General features: G+C 38.0%; 3 protein-coding genes across 10 annotated transcripts in view; all 3 read right to left on the bottom strand.

Moving 5' to 3' along the window:
* Positions 1-413: 413 nt before the first annotated feature.
* eif5a2 (eukaryotic translation initiation factor 5A2) lies at positions 414-6,301 on the bottom strand. Of its 3 annotated transcripts, none has more exons than XM_079452961.1 (5): positions 5,932-6,301; positions 4,761-4,951; positions 4,537-4,641; positions 2,845-2,976; positions 414-2,624 (listed from the first exon to the last, which is right to left on the bottom strand). In XM_079452961.1, exons 2-5 carry the CDS (start codon positions 4,926-4,928, stop codon positions 2,562-2,564), a joined length of 468 nt encoding a protein of 155 aa, XP_079309087.1. In that variant the 5' UTR covers positions 4,929-4,951; positions 5,932-6,301; the 3' UTR covers positions 414-2,561. The 3 variants fall into 3 exon arrangements, with proteins under 3 accessions (XP_079309087.1, XP_079309089.1, XP_079309088.1); XM_079452963.1 differs by having other exon boundaries at positions 448-2,624; positions 5,852-6,007; XM_079452962.1 differs by lacking the exon at positions 5,932-6,301 and adding an exon at positions 5,555-5,917 and having other exon boundaries at positions 448-2,624.
* Positions 6,302-8,153: 1,852 nt separating this feature from the next.
* On the bottom strand, positions 8,154-13,762 carry slc2a2 (solute carrier family 2 member 2). 2 transcript variants are annotated; one of them, XM_079453086.1, is made up of 11 exons: positions 13,433-13,762; positions 12,516-12,611; positions 12,231-12,424; positions 11,611-11,735; positions 11,017-11,132; positions 10,780-10,942; positions 10,394-10,581; positions 10,183-10,287; positions 9,369-9,470; positions 9,060-9,263; positions 8,154-8,976 (listed from the first exon to the last, which is right to left on the bottom strand). In XM_079453086.1, the coding sequence occupies exons 1-11, from the start codon at positions 13,439-13,441 to the stop codon at positions 8,773-8,775; spliced, it is 1,506 nt and encodes a 501-aa protein (XP_079309212.1). In that variant the 5' UTR covers positions 13,442-13,762; the 3' UTR covers positions 8,154-8,772. The 2 variants fall into 2 exon arrangements, with proteins under 2 accessions (XP_079309212.1, XP_079309211.1); XM_079453085.1 differs by lacking the exon at positions 13,433-13,762 and having other exon boundaries at positions 12,516-12,776.
* A 201-nt stretch (positions 13,763-13,963) lies between these two features.
* Positions 13,964-16,627, bottom strand: part of tnika (TRAF2 and NCK interacting kinase a) — a 74,751-nt gene continuing 72,087 nt past the window's right edge. For all 5 annotated transcript variants that reach the window (XM_079453253.1, XM_079453249.1, XM_079453250.1 and 2 more), the window contains one exon: positions 13,964-15,912. In XM_079453253.1, the coding sequence (XP_079309379.1) occupies positions 15,829-15,912 (84 nt within the window). In that variant the 3' untranslated portion in view covers positions 13,964-15,828. The remainder of the gene's footprint in view (positions 15,913-16,627) is intronic.

The following is a 16,627-nucleotide window of genomic DNA, read 5'->3' as shown; positions in this document are numbered from 1 at the left end:
TCAATAACAGCACATAGGACATTTTAGTCACCAAATGTCTCTTGTGTGATCAAAATGCGTGCAATGAACGACTCTATTAAATGAATGAAGGAGATCGAAGGAAACTCTGGCTTGAGTTACCTCGCATTCTGAAACAGAAAACCCAAAGTTTCCCTCATTTCAGGGTTAATATACTCTGTTTTCACTCAACCTTCTTTCTGAAACCACACCGGGTCACTAATTTGTTAATACTAGACCAGACTTTATACATGATACACTATATTGTGAATTTAAATTGGACAAGACTCACATCGAACCTTATATCACAACAAGATTTGCAACTGTAACCCCTGCAAAATAAATATGTACGGTTCAGAAAATAATTTTGGTCAAACATGATGTGGGTCAACAGTGCATTATGGCATGTCTGAATGAACAAAACCAACACTGTAATCAACACAAAGATTTCATTATCATTGCTTTTTTATTACATTGAAATAATAAAAGACAGAGCAGGACATGTTTTGTTGTTATCCACTCAAAAGGTTGACATTCTATATAAACGTGCAGGCATTTTATTACCCTGGATATTCACTATCCCTTGAACTATCTTTGCAATTACTCAGCAAAAATTAAACACTAATGTAGATGGAAGATTAGTGTACGACATTTGAATAAGAGTTTTACAATAACGCTACATGCTCTTACCAAACTCATACAGTCCAAGAGGAAAAATGTTGGGCAGGTTGTTGCCTTTTTTAATACATTAAAAGAAGCAGGTTTTGCTTAAAATTGCTGCAATGAATGTTGTCAAGTCAAAACATTTGTATGATTAATCTTAAGTATCTAACCAAGCTTAACGGCAAACTGAACATCCAAACAGTTTAAAAACGAAGACACAAAATTCTTTCTTTTCAGTTTATTATACTTGGTTCCCTCTTTTCCCATCTGTGGTTTTTAACAATATTCAATCACTATATGAAAACACTGAACGCTATTATTTTCATTTGCTTGCGTGATAAACTTTCTTACAGTCTCCTTCTGCCCGTCACTCATAGTTTAGCCATTTACTGGGACATAGTTTCAGGATTCACAGCACTTCTGAATTTAAGAGACAAACCAATTACATGCATCCAGTAATAACATATCATATATAATTGCAGGCATGAACTGATGCAATATCTTTAAGTTGAGTTGATTCATTTAGATCCATCACCCTTCCACCATCTGTTTCTCTTTGCAGACAGACAAAGACTTTAGGGCTAAAACTATGCCCTTCAAAATACCTGAATGCTGGAAACCTGAGACATTTGCCAAGTTTGAGATGCCAATGTGTTTTTCAATACTGTATAGTCATATAATTCTTCTTACTGTACGTGGCAAACATTCAGGACAAAACGTTCTGCCCAACCAAGTGCCTTTTTGTTTGCTAAGCCAGCTCATCTTAAACAAATTCAGAACAAGACAACCACATGAAGCAAAATGTAAAGATACAAGATTCTACACAGAAAACAATTATGTTGGGTAACGAATGATCTGAATTATCAAAATACTACGCTTTTTTTTAAGGAAAAAAGGTTGCATACAAGATTATACAGAATATGAATTTTAAAGAATGTGTATTGAAGCCCTTTAGTGCACACTGTGCCAGTCCATAAGTACACAAAATAAAACAGAAATAACAAGGTAAATGCTGCGGGTTTAAATCAGGTTTTTGTTGAGCAAAGCCACTTTTAACACAAACAGAGTTTGTTACAGAGAATTACAATTGCATCACAGCTCATTAGCTAGTGCAAAACTCAAAGCCATTCTTTAGATTTATTTGTCTTACGCATCCCTTAAAGATGTAACAGAAATAAGGTGGGTTTTTGCTGTGTGAAGAACTACCAAACTACAAGTGTGTGTGTGTTGTAAACCTAAACTGAAGAAAGAACAGAATAGTCAGGTAAACTAAAACTCCAAAAAATACTTTCAAAACTTAAAAGTTCCAAACAAAATGCATTGATCACTTACATCGTATATTTGGTCTGAATGCAATGTGACGTAAAAAGAAAGTCTTTTTAGTCCGTTGAATAAGAAAGGACAATGTCTGCGTGGTTGCAGGCAACCCCAACAAGTGCCAAGCTGTAAGAGCAACATTCAGACAAACTCGAGCCTACCTGAGAGATGCAGGCTTTAAATACAGATGTACAAAATGCCAGCAAACTAGTCAGTGTCATTTAAAGAGGTAATCTTCCAGGTAATCTGTCGCCTGTTGTGCAACAGTTTAAGGCCCAATGGCGTTAATAAAAATCACTGAAGTTTACTGCACAATGTAGAGTGTTAAAAATCTATACCCATACTTAAGACTGAATGATAAAAGTGCATCTGTGAAATGAAGAAAGGAATGGATGCAGAAAATGGCTGAAGAACAAGCGTGTAGGAAACCTCAGTGATTTGTGAAGGTCCAGCATCTTATAACTGACTATCAGAACCAATTCTAGGTGGTTTGTGAAGACTGTGACTTTGGTGACTGTTTGGAACTCAAATGTAATATTTTGTGGTAGAAGCCCTCACTCAACCAGCCTGTCAGCTTCTGTTCATTATGAGCTCATGGACTTGATGGCAATCGGACACTCATCCCCCATGGCGGATAACACTGAGACCTAAAAACAAGTGACAGAAATGGTACTTCAACACAAGATCACAGCTTTACAGTGCTTTTAAAATGATCATAATACATAGTTTCTTCATGTACATATTTTGATTTTACCTAGAATACATTATAAAACAGCTGCATCTTATGCTAAACAGCTACAAATTAGCTCCCCTTAAACAGCAGACGCTATATAATTAAGTGCAAGTATAAAAACAATAGCCACAAACCAGAAATTCATCCCCAGATTCAAATTTGCTCTCGATTTCTTTGCCCAGATCTCCTTCAGGCAGCTTGAGGTCCTCACGCAAATCCCCATTGTCCTTCAAGAGGGAAAGGTAGCCATCTGTAATGCCGACCAACTGTGCAGAGACAAAAGCAGAAAAACACATGTTATTCCACAAGACTATAAAACAGATACACATTTGAAGAACAGAAGGAAGAAAACATGTTGATGGGCGTGTGGTTAAGAGCTTTTCACAACACACACATTCAGTTTAGTTCAATGCATTGTAAATGCAAAACTCAGCAGGTTCACTGTAGTTTGAAATGGTCTATTAGGGTTTCAGCTACTGTGCATGCGCTGCGCCAGAGAACCATCAGTTTTTAATCGATTGACGATTGGCTGTTTTTTACTAGAAGATTGGACTTCCTCTGTCAGTGCGGCCATATTGAGCTTTGCAAATATATTAATATTAACAAGATGCGCCAATGCCATTACAATGAATGGGGGGAATGCAACCCACAATATTGCCACACTAGCAAAGGAAGTCTTGCACGCCAGTGAAACCTGCCTATCAGGGATTTTCCTGCATAGAAAAATTGAAGGCTCAGTGAATCACAGCTTTGGTCATTTAGTAACACTGGTTAATTTAATTGGCTGTCGAGATAAAAAGCTTTTTGATTTAAAACGTTTCTGTTTGGTTGAAAGAAAGTTGTGTTTTATATAACACATTTTTAATATGTAAAGTGTTTGGTTAAGCCACTTAAGGGTATGGTAGGCCTACACGTGCGTGTTTGTACAAGATAAGGATGGCACCACCTCCGCCTCATTTTAAGCCAGGAAAAACCCTGCAATCGTCTATCAGTATTGACTGACGATTCTCTGTGGCAGGGTTCTAGTGTGGTGCTTACCAGCCTGTGCGCATGCACAGTAGATGGTGAATTTTGGCTCAATTTAAGCTAGGCAAACAAAAGTAATGGTAAAATGCTCTTAACTTGTGAATTTTGCAAGCAATTTTAAAAAATATCTGCCTTGTCCCATTCAAGTAGATAGGACTGTGGAATTGCTATTAATTGCCTAGTGGTGTTGCAAACATGGCTGCCAAGTGGGAAGACTTCCCTAAAACAGACTTTTGCGTTCCATTCCCATTCATTCACTGATTCATTGTAATGGGAGTGGCGCATTTTGTTAATATCTATTATCTTTGCTCTTAGTCCATAACGCATAACCTAGATTGTATCTGCATTAAAACAAGTGCACAGGTGAGGATTTTTGGAATACATATTACATAACTATTTAAAGAAATGTAAAAGATGTCTTAAAAAAAATGCACCTCACGCTAAACTTAAGGCAAACATGATCAACTTACACCATGTCTACAAGGGACGCGGCACGACACAGCAAAAGACAACAGAGCGCATTAGAACCCATTATATTCAAAAATGTTGTCCATGATGGATGCAGCACAATGCAACAAACCCAAGCTGCGTGTTGCGTCGACACGCATTATGCGAGTCGCGTCCGGTGCAGCCACGGTGCGATTTAGTTTGGCACTGAAAGCGATTTCATTAATGGTCTTATTTTAATGCTGGCTGATATTAAAGAACAGAGACTAAAGAACAACAGACATGCACCATCTTCGATATGATATCAATCATAGATGAAAGCATTGAAGAAAAATAGATGGATTAAAAGTGACCTGATAATCAAGCCTCTTGATGTTAGGCACATCCATGTTGTGGGTGGAGGGACATATATCTTCATTCTTCTTTCCAGTAAATATGTCAATTCCAACCATATGCACCTAAAACAAACATTTAAGACAATTCAGATTTTACAAAGTTTCAATATGCCACAGAAAATTTGGTATTTCATCAGGCACAGTTAAGGGTCCCGTGGCAGTATGGTTTACCAAAAAGTTACCTTGGCGTGTCCATGCTTGCCAGTCTTGGAGGTAGACATCTCCACAATCTTGCATGGACGTCCTTTGATCACCACATAGCCGTTCTTGCGCAGGGCGCTGCACTGCATGGGAAAGGTCAAAGAAGCTCCAGCATTTCCACTGGTGAAATCGGTGTCAAGTTCAGCCATGATGGGTTAATGTGCAGACGATTCTGTGAAAATAACAATTGTTAGGAAATTTGTGAGTTAAAATGAACTAACCACTCTAGTACAAAATATATTGGCGGGACTATGGTAAGGTGATGGTATCAAATGAAGTTCGTCAAGAAATATGGCCTTGCCATGCAGCACGTGGGATAAAGTTACCACGTTGGAAACAACATGGTAGCCATGCTAGTTTTTTAAATACTTCTCTGTTGTTATATAACGGCTATTTCTCAAAGTCGCGTTTCATCTGGTAGATCATCTGAAACATGTTTGCAGTATTAAACATATGGCACATAAAAAGCAACATTTGAAGCACGTGCATTTTCCGTTTATAAAATGACAAAAAATGCGGCGGAGACATTCACAGTTTGCATAAATAACACAAATCGTGTCGGAAACAAATATATTGATATTAAAACCGGAATACAGAGGTCTAACTTTTTAGCGATACTACGAGCACATGCACTACGCTAGCACGCTAACGTTACGTTGCACTCGCAACTATTCTTTTTTAGCTTTTTCCCCCCATGTATACGAAATTTAACGTTATATAAACGTAAATGACCGAATATACTATCACAATAACAAGTGTTTAGAGTTAAACTAACCAACAACAGCCTGATGCGATAAACACGTTTGGGCTGGATGAATGACTCGACCAGTATCCAGCCGCACACAAACTTAACCGGAACTAACGTTACCGTGTTTAAAACCAATAACTGAAAATCGCTTAAAGATGTCCGAGCCCGCATAAACCTCGCGTTTGCTGTGGGTTAACACTCAAATCGTGGCGTATCGTTCGAAGTAAACGGATTACTCGGAGCTGAATCGTGAACTTTTGCAGGCCTTTATGCCGATACGTTCATTAGCTCGAGCACGCATGCAATATAAAGCAAACTCCACACCCCGATTCTCCGGTCACACGATCAAACGACTTCGTTAAATCCACTCGCACACGTTTATTCGCCTAGAATACTGTACTCACGGGATTCACTTATAAATGTTGCGATGCTGGACCGTGGAGCATTGAAAACGCCAGTCATTCACTTCCAACAAAAGACGAGAGGGTTTGCGCATGCGCACACACCTTTACTGCGTGCAACGAGCTTCGCAGCATGCGGGTGGGAGGAAAGTCTTTAGCGCCCTAATGTCCCATTAGCAATTTAGAGAGCTGTTTGTACGTGTTTGTGCTTAAAACAGCTGGATGACATTAATTAAGACGAAAAGTACAGGTTTCTCATTGAATGAGTTAAACATTATAGGATATATGTTCACAATAGAACAAATAGGCGGGGAGGTTAGTGGTAGCTATGTGACATGCACTTCCTGACCCCTCCTTTGCCAACACGTCACCTGACACGAATTTGTGGTAGTGTGATAATAAAGTGATGGGAAGACTAGAGAAAGGACATCCATGCATCATCTTTTTTTACGGAAGATTGCGAGAAAAATATGATTATTCTTCACAAAACAGGCTGATGAGTTGAAACTTGAGATTATAGAGGTTAATGTAACTCAAAAAGAGGAGTTTATATAATTATCACAATGAATGAACTTGGGAATGAAAATGTTCAATTGTGATTGATGATAAAGTAGGCCTTAGTGTTAATTCACCAAATATTTTCAATATACATTACTTGCATTAAGATCTAAAGTATCATCTTACAAACTTTGATTCCTATGTGTATTGTGAATAACGTATTTTAAAGGGTATTCATTTCTTTGCATCCAAACGACATGTGCATATAGCATATTATATCAATAAACATTTTATAATAATTAAACTGGTAAATGGTTAAATTAATACTTATGGGAATGAAAAAAACATAAGGACAAAGAGTCAATTTTAAATTCACTTTATTTTTGTTTCCCCAAATGGTCCAAAAGGTCAGTCAGATATGACGACGAACTTGTGATTTTGTATGGTTAAAGTAACCATTTCATTTAATATTGGATGGAAAGGTGAATTATCTATAACTTAACTTAATAATCACTGATTCATCTAATGTATATGAATGTATAAGATTTGATTTTAAACAACTAAATGTACTTTATTATTGTGTGACAAACCCAGATAATCACATCAGTTAAATATACAGGTGCTGGTCATAAAATTAGAATATCATCAAAAAGTTGATTTATTTCACTAATTCCATTCCAAAAGTGAGACTTGTAAATTATATTCACTCGTTACACACAAACTGATATATTTCAAATGTTTATTTCTTTTAATTTTGATGATTATAACTGACAACTAAGGAAAATCCCAAATTCAGTATCTCACAAAATTTCAATATTGTGAAAAGGTTAAATATTGAAGGCACATGGTGCCACACGCTAATCAGCTAGTTAACTCAAAACACCTCAAAGGTCTTTAAATGGTCTCTCAGTCTAGTTCTGTAGGATACACAATCATGGGGAAGACTGCTGACTTGACAGTTATCCAAAAGATGACCATTTGCACAAGGAGGGCAAGACACAAAAGGTCATTGCAAAAGAGGTTCGCTGTTCACAGAGCTGTGGTAGGAAAAAAAGTGTACAAGCTATAGGGATTACTGCACCCTGGAGAGGATTGTGAAACAAAACCCATTTATAAATGAGGGGGAGATTCACAAAGAGTGGACTGCAGCTGGAGTCAGTGCTTCAAGAACCACTACGTGTCAAGCCACTCTTGAACAACAGACAGCGTCTGAAGCGTCTCGCCTGGGCTAAAGACAAAAAGGACTGGACTGCTGTTCTCTGATGAAAGTAAATTTAGCATTTCCTTTGGAAATCAGGGTCTAGAGGAAGAGAGGAGAGGCTCACAATCCACGTATTCGAATTATATGACCAGCACCTGTACAGTTAAAACCTTCAGTTATAATACACTCATAGTACAGTCATTTGAAATGTTTATCATTTCCCCCCACACAAACACAACACGAAGTTATTTAGAAGAACATCCAGGCTGTTTTATACATTACAACGGAAACTGAACTGTTCCAAATTCCCCAAAACACAAAGTAGTCCTTATAACTTGAAAAAATGGTTGTAAAGCTGTAAATAACTTGCAAGATTTAAATTAAATCACTGAAAAAAAAGTTGTGTCCTATCTACTTTTATTTTCTTTAATGGGACTGAGTGTGCTGGGCTTCTAACTGCATGCAAAAACTATTTCAATGAGTCAGGTGAAAACACAGTTAAAACAATTTTAAATAAACTACAATGCTAGAGTAACCTTTTTCATTTATTTAAATGTGGGTTAAATTATTACAAATTTAAACTAATTTAGTTTGATAATGACAGGTATAGTATTACTTTGCTTTAGACAGATTCAAAAGAATACAGTTTTGCAACATAACATGTACTTCTATATATATATATAATACACATCAAAAAGGCAAACAAAAGACAAACTGTAATAAGTCCAAAGCCTCATCTCCTCATCCGATGACAGAAATGTTTTTTTTAAATTAAACTTGAAACTTCTCTGTCATCATTTTAACCGGAGATCACATTCCTTTACAGTAAATGATACAATTTGCTCGAGGCATCATTATAAATATCATATATGTATTTATGATAAATATTTATATGGTTGAAGGAGCACTTGAATTAAAATATTCTATCACATAAAAAACTATTATTTGCAAATGTGACCATCACCTTGCATTTAAAAATGTATTGTACTACACAAGATAAACAATATACTTTATAATGTATAAAATTAAGTCATAAATTCAACATCAAATGCTCAAAACGGATCGAGTTCTCAGTGTGAGAAGCTGTAACATTCTTCATTCCACAGTTTCCTTAGAATCAGGTTCATCTCGACTAATGACCATCTTTAAGCCTCTGTAGAGTTTTTAAGCGTCTCCATCTCAGTCTCAACTTGAGCTTTGGAGTGGGAAGTGCATCGCTTAGGCTGGAAGACAGCCGCTATCTCATCAAAAGTCTTCCCCTTTGTTTCAGGCACACGTAAGTAGATAAAAATAGTGAACCCGAACAGAAGTACCGCAAAGATTACGAAGACGTAGCTCCCACAAAACTCCTATGGACCAAAGTAGAGTGTTAAGGTTTTCTACTATTTTTAAAAAGAAAGTAAAACATGGAAGTACATTTGAATAACTGTACCTCTAAATAAGGGAAAAACATGGCAATAATGAAATTGCTAGTCCAGTTACAGCAGCCAGCTAATGCGATGGCCGCTGGACGTGGCCCTTGACTGAAGAGTTCTGCCACAATGAACCATGGGATCGGTCCTGGACCAATCTCGAAGAACGACACGAACAGGAATATGGCTGTCATACTGAGGTAGCTCATCCACGAGTAAAGATCCTGAAAAGCAAAGAATTATGAATGAGGCATTAAAAACAGACACACCTTTAGCCACTTATATGCAGTTTTAAAGTAGCTTTCCCAACACATCCACTGTGAACACACCTGTAAAGCCAAGCCCACCGTCATGGCCACGGTACAGCAACACATTCCTCCCAAACCAACAATAGTGAGAGTCCGTCTGCCTGCCCTGTCCACCAAAAACACCTGCAGATTACACATGCATTTCAAAAGAATGGCCTTTCAATGCGAAGAGTGAACTACGATAATTCTCAAAATCATTATCAGAAAATGACTTTTGCCGTTTAAAAAACACCCAATGAATATAAAATGTTGAGATTATTTGAATAAAAGCCTCCTGACGTATTTCTCCAAACTGTTTTCACTGGCAGGCTGCCCTTGAACTGACAAAAGATAAACACAGCAAAGTCCCAGATACGATCTGGCTGCTCTCCACCTCTATGGCCAGAGAGAAGGCAGGCTTGAGCAAACTCTCCCCCCCTTACATTTATTCATCCACCTGCTTTTCATAGTTCACCCAAAGAAAATCATTTCATCATTTATTAACAATCACGTCGTTCAAAATCTATTTATGACTTGAGCACAAAAGACGACATTTTGAGAAATGACTCCATACAATGTAAGTCATGTTGTTCGGTTACAAACTTTCATCAAAATGTCTTCTTTTTTGTTTTGTGCAGAAGAAAATGACAGGTTCAGACATGTTAACAAGAATGTGTATAAAGCGTTATTTTGTGTTTTAAAATAATCTGTAAACTCCAGTTGAGTCTCGAGTCTGACTGTCATGAAGCATTAAGAGACGGTAAGACCTTAGAGACATCATCACTCTGCTGTTTCCAAGAAACCAAAGCCTGTTCCTCAGCAGCCAGTGTTTGCCTTTAAATTAGCGTCTGTTTACCGACACGAGGGTGAAAATGATGTTTATAACTCCCACTCCAATGGTGGCATACACGGGCTGACCGACCCCCGCTGTCTGGAAGATCGCAGTGGAGTAATAAAAGATCTAGACAAAAAACAGATCAAACATTACTATTGTCAAAAAACAAATTATGTTCAGATAGAAATTATTTGATCTATTTATGATAGAACAGGAGGTGGATTTAGTTTACAGCATTAATCCCAGAGAACTGCTGTGATAAATGCATCATGAGGGCCACAAAGAGCTGCTTGCGATACACGGAGGCACGAAGAAGCCTCAGGATGGACATTTTGGCTTCTTTCATGGCTTCTTCCTTCTCTGCCTGCATCTCAGAGATGTCCTTTGTCATGTCGTAATCCCCCTTTAACCTTCTCAGGCCTACCAGAAGAGACGGCAGGAAGAATTGAACATTAGTTTTCTTCATTCTTAGATTTTATATAAGTGACTTGAAGTGCATTCGAGCATAATTTAACTAGTTACATTTAGATATTTCTGGTTATGAAGTTTTCGAAACCTCCCGATATTTAATGCAAGATTGCATGTTGAAGTTTGAGAGTGAGAAGGTTTGGGACATACTCTTGCATGCCTCTTCCTTTTCGCCTAGGTTGATGTAGAGGTAACGCGGGCTCTCGGGACACAGAAACAACAGTAAACTCTGCAGGATGGCCGGAGCTCCAGACAGACCCAGCAACACTGGCCACATGTCATCGTTTCCCAGCAGAAAATCTAGACCAATGACCTGCAGAATACAAAGACATCTGCACAAAACTTTTTTTGATTTATTTGTACAGTTCAGTGAGAGAGGGGACTCACTTGGCTAATAAGAATGCCAGTTACAAGAGCCAGCTGGTGGAGGGTTCCCAAAGCCCCTCGATAGTTCACTGGGGAAATCTCTCCAATGTACATGGGCACCAAGCCAGATGCCAATCCTAAAAGAGTCAAATATAAACAAATTAAATAGTATTAGCAATAAGAGTCAATTGAGTCAAATAGTACTAGTAATAGTAAATGATGTGTTTTGTGCTAATCCACAGGTAGATGATAATACTTATACATTAGTTTAAAGCTTCTCCTCAGAAAAAACATCAATTATAGTACATTGTAACCCGATTTCAATCAATATTTCATGTATACAAATGTATTTATTTGAGTAGCCACGTCATATTGTATGCAAAACAATGTGCTGTCAGCAGGATGATACAAGACCCCTCCACTTTGCATCAGGATCTCGATTTTGCCATAACGACAGGCTGATTGTACATTATCCCTTATATCATTTATTACATTAAAGGTGGTTACTGGAAACATTTACCATCTGTCAAAATCTAATTTAAAGTGCATTGCATGGCAGTATTATGTTCTCTCATATCTCTGTGAACACAGTACGGCCAAAGTTCTCCATCTCACCACAATAAAGTCCCATGACAGCACGTCCTGCTATCACCATGAGGTGAGGTGTGCCCATCTTAGCCAGACCCATGAGCAACCCTGCAGTTAAGGCCAGGACATTTATAGCCAGCATACCTTTGATCCTGTGAAACAATGTTGAGACCCACAAACAAGAGGCACGATTTGACACACTGCTAAATAAAGGGACCATTCACCCAAAAACTAAAATTCTGTCATCATGTGTTCACCAGCATTAACAACAGCTTTAAACAGCGGTTCAAGTGAAGAAATACATAAGCGCCCACTCTGTGTTTGAGCTGACCGTCACGCGGTCAGTTACATCGACCAATGACAATTAAACATTAATTCATATTAAAATTGCACATGGGCTTTATGATATGTGCTACATCTTTATAGATCATATATAACCTTGGAAATTGTATTTAAAACACAAAATGAATATATAGTTTTGAATTTCCTATTTCACACTATTTCACGAAGGGTCTCTTGGAGTCCCACCGGTACGGGTACCACAGTTTGAGAAGCCCTGCTTTAAAACCATTTCACTTTTACAATTTGCCTCCTCAACACTGAGGTGTAATCTGTTTGTACATAATTGTCAGATTAAGATACTCCACCTTCCACGGAAGTTACTAACAAAGCCCACTAGAAAGGACGACAGTATGCCTCCGATGGAGAATGCGGCCACTGATAAAGACCAGTACATGACCACAGAAGGATGGGTTGAATGTGTGGTATTGTTAGCTCCCTCAGTACGAGTCAGGTCTTCATTGTAGACACCTAGAGATCTAGCATAGTGCTTCTCAATGACCTTCAACAAAAAATGAAGATAGTCACTTATCTAGTGGTTGAAATAAACCCTGTGTTAAGAGAACACAAATTGGATGTGATGTCTGACCGACCTTCTGTGGTGCATTGATGACTCCCAAACTGTATCCCATCTGCAGAGAACCAAGAGCTGCTGTGAACACACCCAGAGCCAGCGTGCCTGTTAACTGCTGCAGGACGCGAACACAGGAGACCATTCATATAAACACACTTGTTTTGCAGGTTATATTCTGGGGATATTTGAAAACCTTACATGCGAAATTCATTAGTTGGATATTCATTTGTACACTGTACATACAGAAGACTGACTTTCAGCGGCAAACACAAACCTTATGTGGCCCAAACATAACTTCCGGTAGACCCCCACAAAGAATCAATAGACTGTACAGTCCATCTTAGTTCTTTTCTGTGGTTACATGTTTGTCTTTCTAACACCAATCTAAAGCAGTATACCAAATTTCGTGGAATGCAGAAAAATAGTTTTGATCATCGCAGCTTATTGCACAAATTAAGAGAAAGGAATATTCACTACATATTACAGTAATAACAACAAATACATTAAAGAATCTTCACAAGATGTGTATGTAAATATACATCAACAAACAATATAAAGAGAATGATGTGTAAGAGTAACCGCATCTCCAAACAAAAAGAAGCATCTTATTATCAAATCTTAATACTCCAGACGTATTGTAATAAAAAACAACTAAATGGTCACATGTACGATGATTCAGTTATTCATTTGTCAATTTACAACTGCTCTACAAAGGCTCTATTTAGTTTAAAATCACAGTAACATTAATGATCAACTCGGTAACATCACAATAACAGCACAAACAACCTCTGCAGCTCATCACATAGAAGAGATTACTTCAAAGAAAAAAGAACTTGTGCGAAACTAACCCACAAACCTTAAACAGTAAAACACTCAAAATCCAAATCATTTACTCAATCCAATCCAATTATTGTTAAGATGGAAACATCCATTTACCTGCTCCATTTTGTTTAAAGCGTGAGGAAGCACGTCTTCTCTTAACTGGTGGCTACAGGCTCTCAGCTACTTTCCCAATAGCCAGTAAATGATCAATCGTATCACAGCAGGATCATGCCGCACATGTGTGCCGTGTTTCAGCGACCTCACATAGGATGATTCACCTGATCATACCGATGACAACGTACCACAACAGTGTTTATATGAAAACCCCTTTCCTTAAAATATGACACTATTTGAAAATGATGGGGATAGTGTAGGATTGAGATCTGAATGTGTTTGTGATGTCAGCTGTTTAAGAAATGTCAGGTGTCAGCATTGTTGGATTATTTGGGATCAGCTAAACAAAAACTTACTGGATAAGATATTGTGCTTGTGCAAGAAGTTAATATATTACACCTACTATCGAAGAGCAAAGTCTGAGGGTCATCTCTGCAGTCATCGACACTTGGCTTTAGCGAGCTAACATATAGAACAGAGATTCTAAATGACCAAATGTATGTGTACAAATACAGAGGGAACACAGGCAAGGCAAAAATGGTACTTATTGGTTTTATTTTTTATCATAAAATAAAAAACAAACAAACAAAAACAGAACATAGTGCTTCTATCACCATCATAGAACCAATACTTTGTTTACAGCTTCCAAAAGAATGATGATCATTAAAAACGTATTAAGACAGAAAGATTCACTATCCATTCTTGTGTCAAATAAAGTTGTTCAATAAAAGAGCTCAGTGAGGTCAGAATGAGTTCTTCCCCAGCACTGGCCAACACAGTGTTTCACACAGCATACATACATCAGCAGGACATTATTGCTAAAAACTTCCCATTCCATCACCATTAAAATATTCTTCTTTTGTTATGTAAGAGATGTGAAAGAAATATAAATATCTATATAGTGTGCAAACATTAAGTGACTCATTGAACTGAAGCCCCAGACAAACAGACAAAAAAATGCAAATAACCAAATTCAAAGCAGAAAGATGTAATGAACAAAACAAAAACAATACAGTATGGCTAATGTAACGGGTACCTCCTGTTGACCTACAGTAGTAGTTATAAACGAAACATTAAGATCAACATTTCTGATATTTACAGGCCAATAATAGTGAGTTCTACATTATTGTTGGTAAACACTCTTTTCCTTTATTGAAAGTTTTGCGTTTATTTTGACCAATTAGGAATTGTTAATAAAAAGTGCAAGAAACTAAAGCTTAACAAGAATATCTTCAAAAGAGAGGCTTATGTTAACAACAGCCCAACAATGATGGCTGAAGACGCAAAAATAGAAAGTCAACGTGCCTTTGATTTAGTTTTTATTACAGTGTCTGGCACAAGTTAACCTGCGTGAACGAAATCCTTGAAGACATTCTCAATCAGCATTTGTTACTGAAATACATGTGCTTAGATATTTCTTTTATTTTGACTATAATCATAGACTCGTAATATCATTGATCAGATATGTTGATTGTACAACATCGTACAAAATCTGATCCAGTGTCTACACAACACATGCAAACAGTGAACGGGACATATGTCTCAATGTAATGTAAATCTGACTCTCTTATTCTCCTATTCTGTAAACAGTCTTTTTTCGGTTTTGTCACGTTTAAAACATTTCAAAAGAGGACCGGAGAAGTGAACGAAATAATTCAAAACGTGGTCGGCAACATGAACCGTTCATGACCCAGGCAGTAATGTTGTCGACGAATTCCACCTTTTCAACTTCAAAGCTATAACACTTTAACAAGCTGAACTACATTTTGATACAGTACTTTGGATAATGTTCAGTATATGGATCTTGTTGGCAATATACAAATGAGCACCAGTGTAATTTGTTTCTTTTTGAGTGTTGGTTGTTGTTCTCCTTTGAGAAAAAAAACTGGCATCACAGCCAGTACGGGAAAGCGGAACATCAAGAGACTAAAGCTTGATCTTAGCCCGAGTGCTAATCCACGCATTGTTTATCTTTTAAATACTGTCCGATTCTTTACAATCATGCAAATGACTAAAATTCACTGAATTCTGAAAAAAAAGAGTCAATCAAAAGTAGGAAGGGGGCAGGAAAACAGGGGCAGGAAGGTCAAGGGGTGAAATACTGAAAGAACTGATATCAGGCTTCATCAGAGGCCACTAATAACGTCTAAAACAGATTTTGAGCGCATCGGCTTCCCCTGCCGGGAACTGCGTGCCACTGCAGGTGATCTCAGAAACTGCATCTTTATGAGCAGTGTACAGAGAGCCAGTGCTCTCCCTACAGAAACGCGCCAGTGTCTCAAGGCTCACTCCTCGAGTCTGTATATATTTTTTTTTAGACCAGTGTCAATGTACCGTGCGCTCACACAGAATGTAGACGGGAGAAATGTCTCCACAGTGTTCGGTCCGCAGGAGCTTCACCAGTTCATCAGAGAGTTCCTGTTGAGCGTCATGAAGAACACTTGACTGCTGCCGCCCGACCGGACCGAGGCGAAGAACACCTACACGAACAACAGTTGTAAAATATTCTATAGTCACATTAAATACTAAACAGTAAAAAGCTAAATAAATCGAATCTATATTTCCTTCACTGGACAATGCGGTGATCAAATAACCACCCTAATGCAACTTATTGATCACTATAATGTACATTTCATGCTGTTCTGAGGATTTCTAAAGTCGCTTTGGCCAAGGGTCAAGGTTTGGCTGGTTGGCATGGCCCCATAAGCCCCTGCTGGTTAATGTCGTAACTACACCATCTGGTTCTAAAAAGCATTTCTCTCCAATCAAAACGTGTATGTATTAGCCGTTTAATGACCAAATAAATCTTTGCAAGCAACATACTGTATATTGATAACAACATTACAATATAGATCTCCGGCAGTCACGTGACTTTCTGTTTACAACGCCAAGCTGGCAGGCAAGAACAGCCGGGAGCGGAAATGAAATGAATGGCGCCAGCATGAGTTTCAAGGCAACAGAGTTCACGGCGCACTTTAATTCAAAAGACAAACCTGCGCATAGCGAAACTTAATAGATTAAACATAACAGATCTCTATAATGCCCCCAGGGTGCTTTTAACGTGTATTAATAAAGAAACGGATAGCTTTCCTGACCTGCAGGATTCGAATATCTACAACTACCTCATCAACTTTTCATCGCCCTACTCCGGAGACTCTTTAAAAGCCTGGAGTGGTCAAAATTGGTGTGAATTTT

The sequence above is a fragment of the Barbatula barbatula genome (genome assembly GCF_947034865.1).
Source record: "Barbatula barbatula genome assembly, chromosome: 3".
NCBI classification, from domain to species: domain Eukaryota; kingdom Metazoa; phylum Chordata; class Actinopteri; order Cypriniformes; family Nemacheilidae; genus Barbatula; species Barbatula barbatula.
This window is presented reverse-complemented; position numbering and strand designations above follow the sequence as displayed.

Bases quoted from the DNA above. Each gene is read 5' to 3' on its own strand.
- eif5a2 (XM_079452961.1), bottom strand. From the start codon at position 4,928: ATGGCTGAACTTGACACCGATTTCACCAGTGGAAATGCTGGAGCTTCT. The intron at 4,642-4,760 runs GTAACTTTTTGG...TGTTTGTTTTAG, and splicing joins GCAAGCATGGACACGCCAAG to GTGCATATGGTTGGAATTGA. The intron at 2,977-4,536 runs GTCACTTTTAAT...GTCTCTGCACAG, and splicing joins TCAAGAGGCTTGATTATCAG to TTGGTCGGCATTACAGATGG.
- slc2a2 (XM_079453085.1), bottom strand. From the start codon at position 12,638: ATGGTCTCCTGTGTTCGCGTCCTGCAGCAGTTAACAGGCACGCTGGCT. The intron at 11,736-12,230 runs GTGGAGTATCTT...ATTGTTTCACAG, and splicing joins GTTAGTAACTTCCGTGGAAG to GATCAAAGGTATGCTGGCTA. The intron at 10,288-10,393 runs GTAAACTAAATC...TTTTTTGTCTAG, and splicing joins AGTTCTCTGGGATTAATGCT to ATCTTTTATTACTCCACTGC.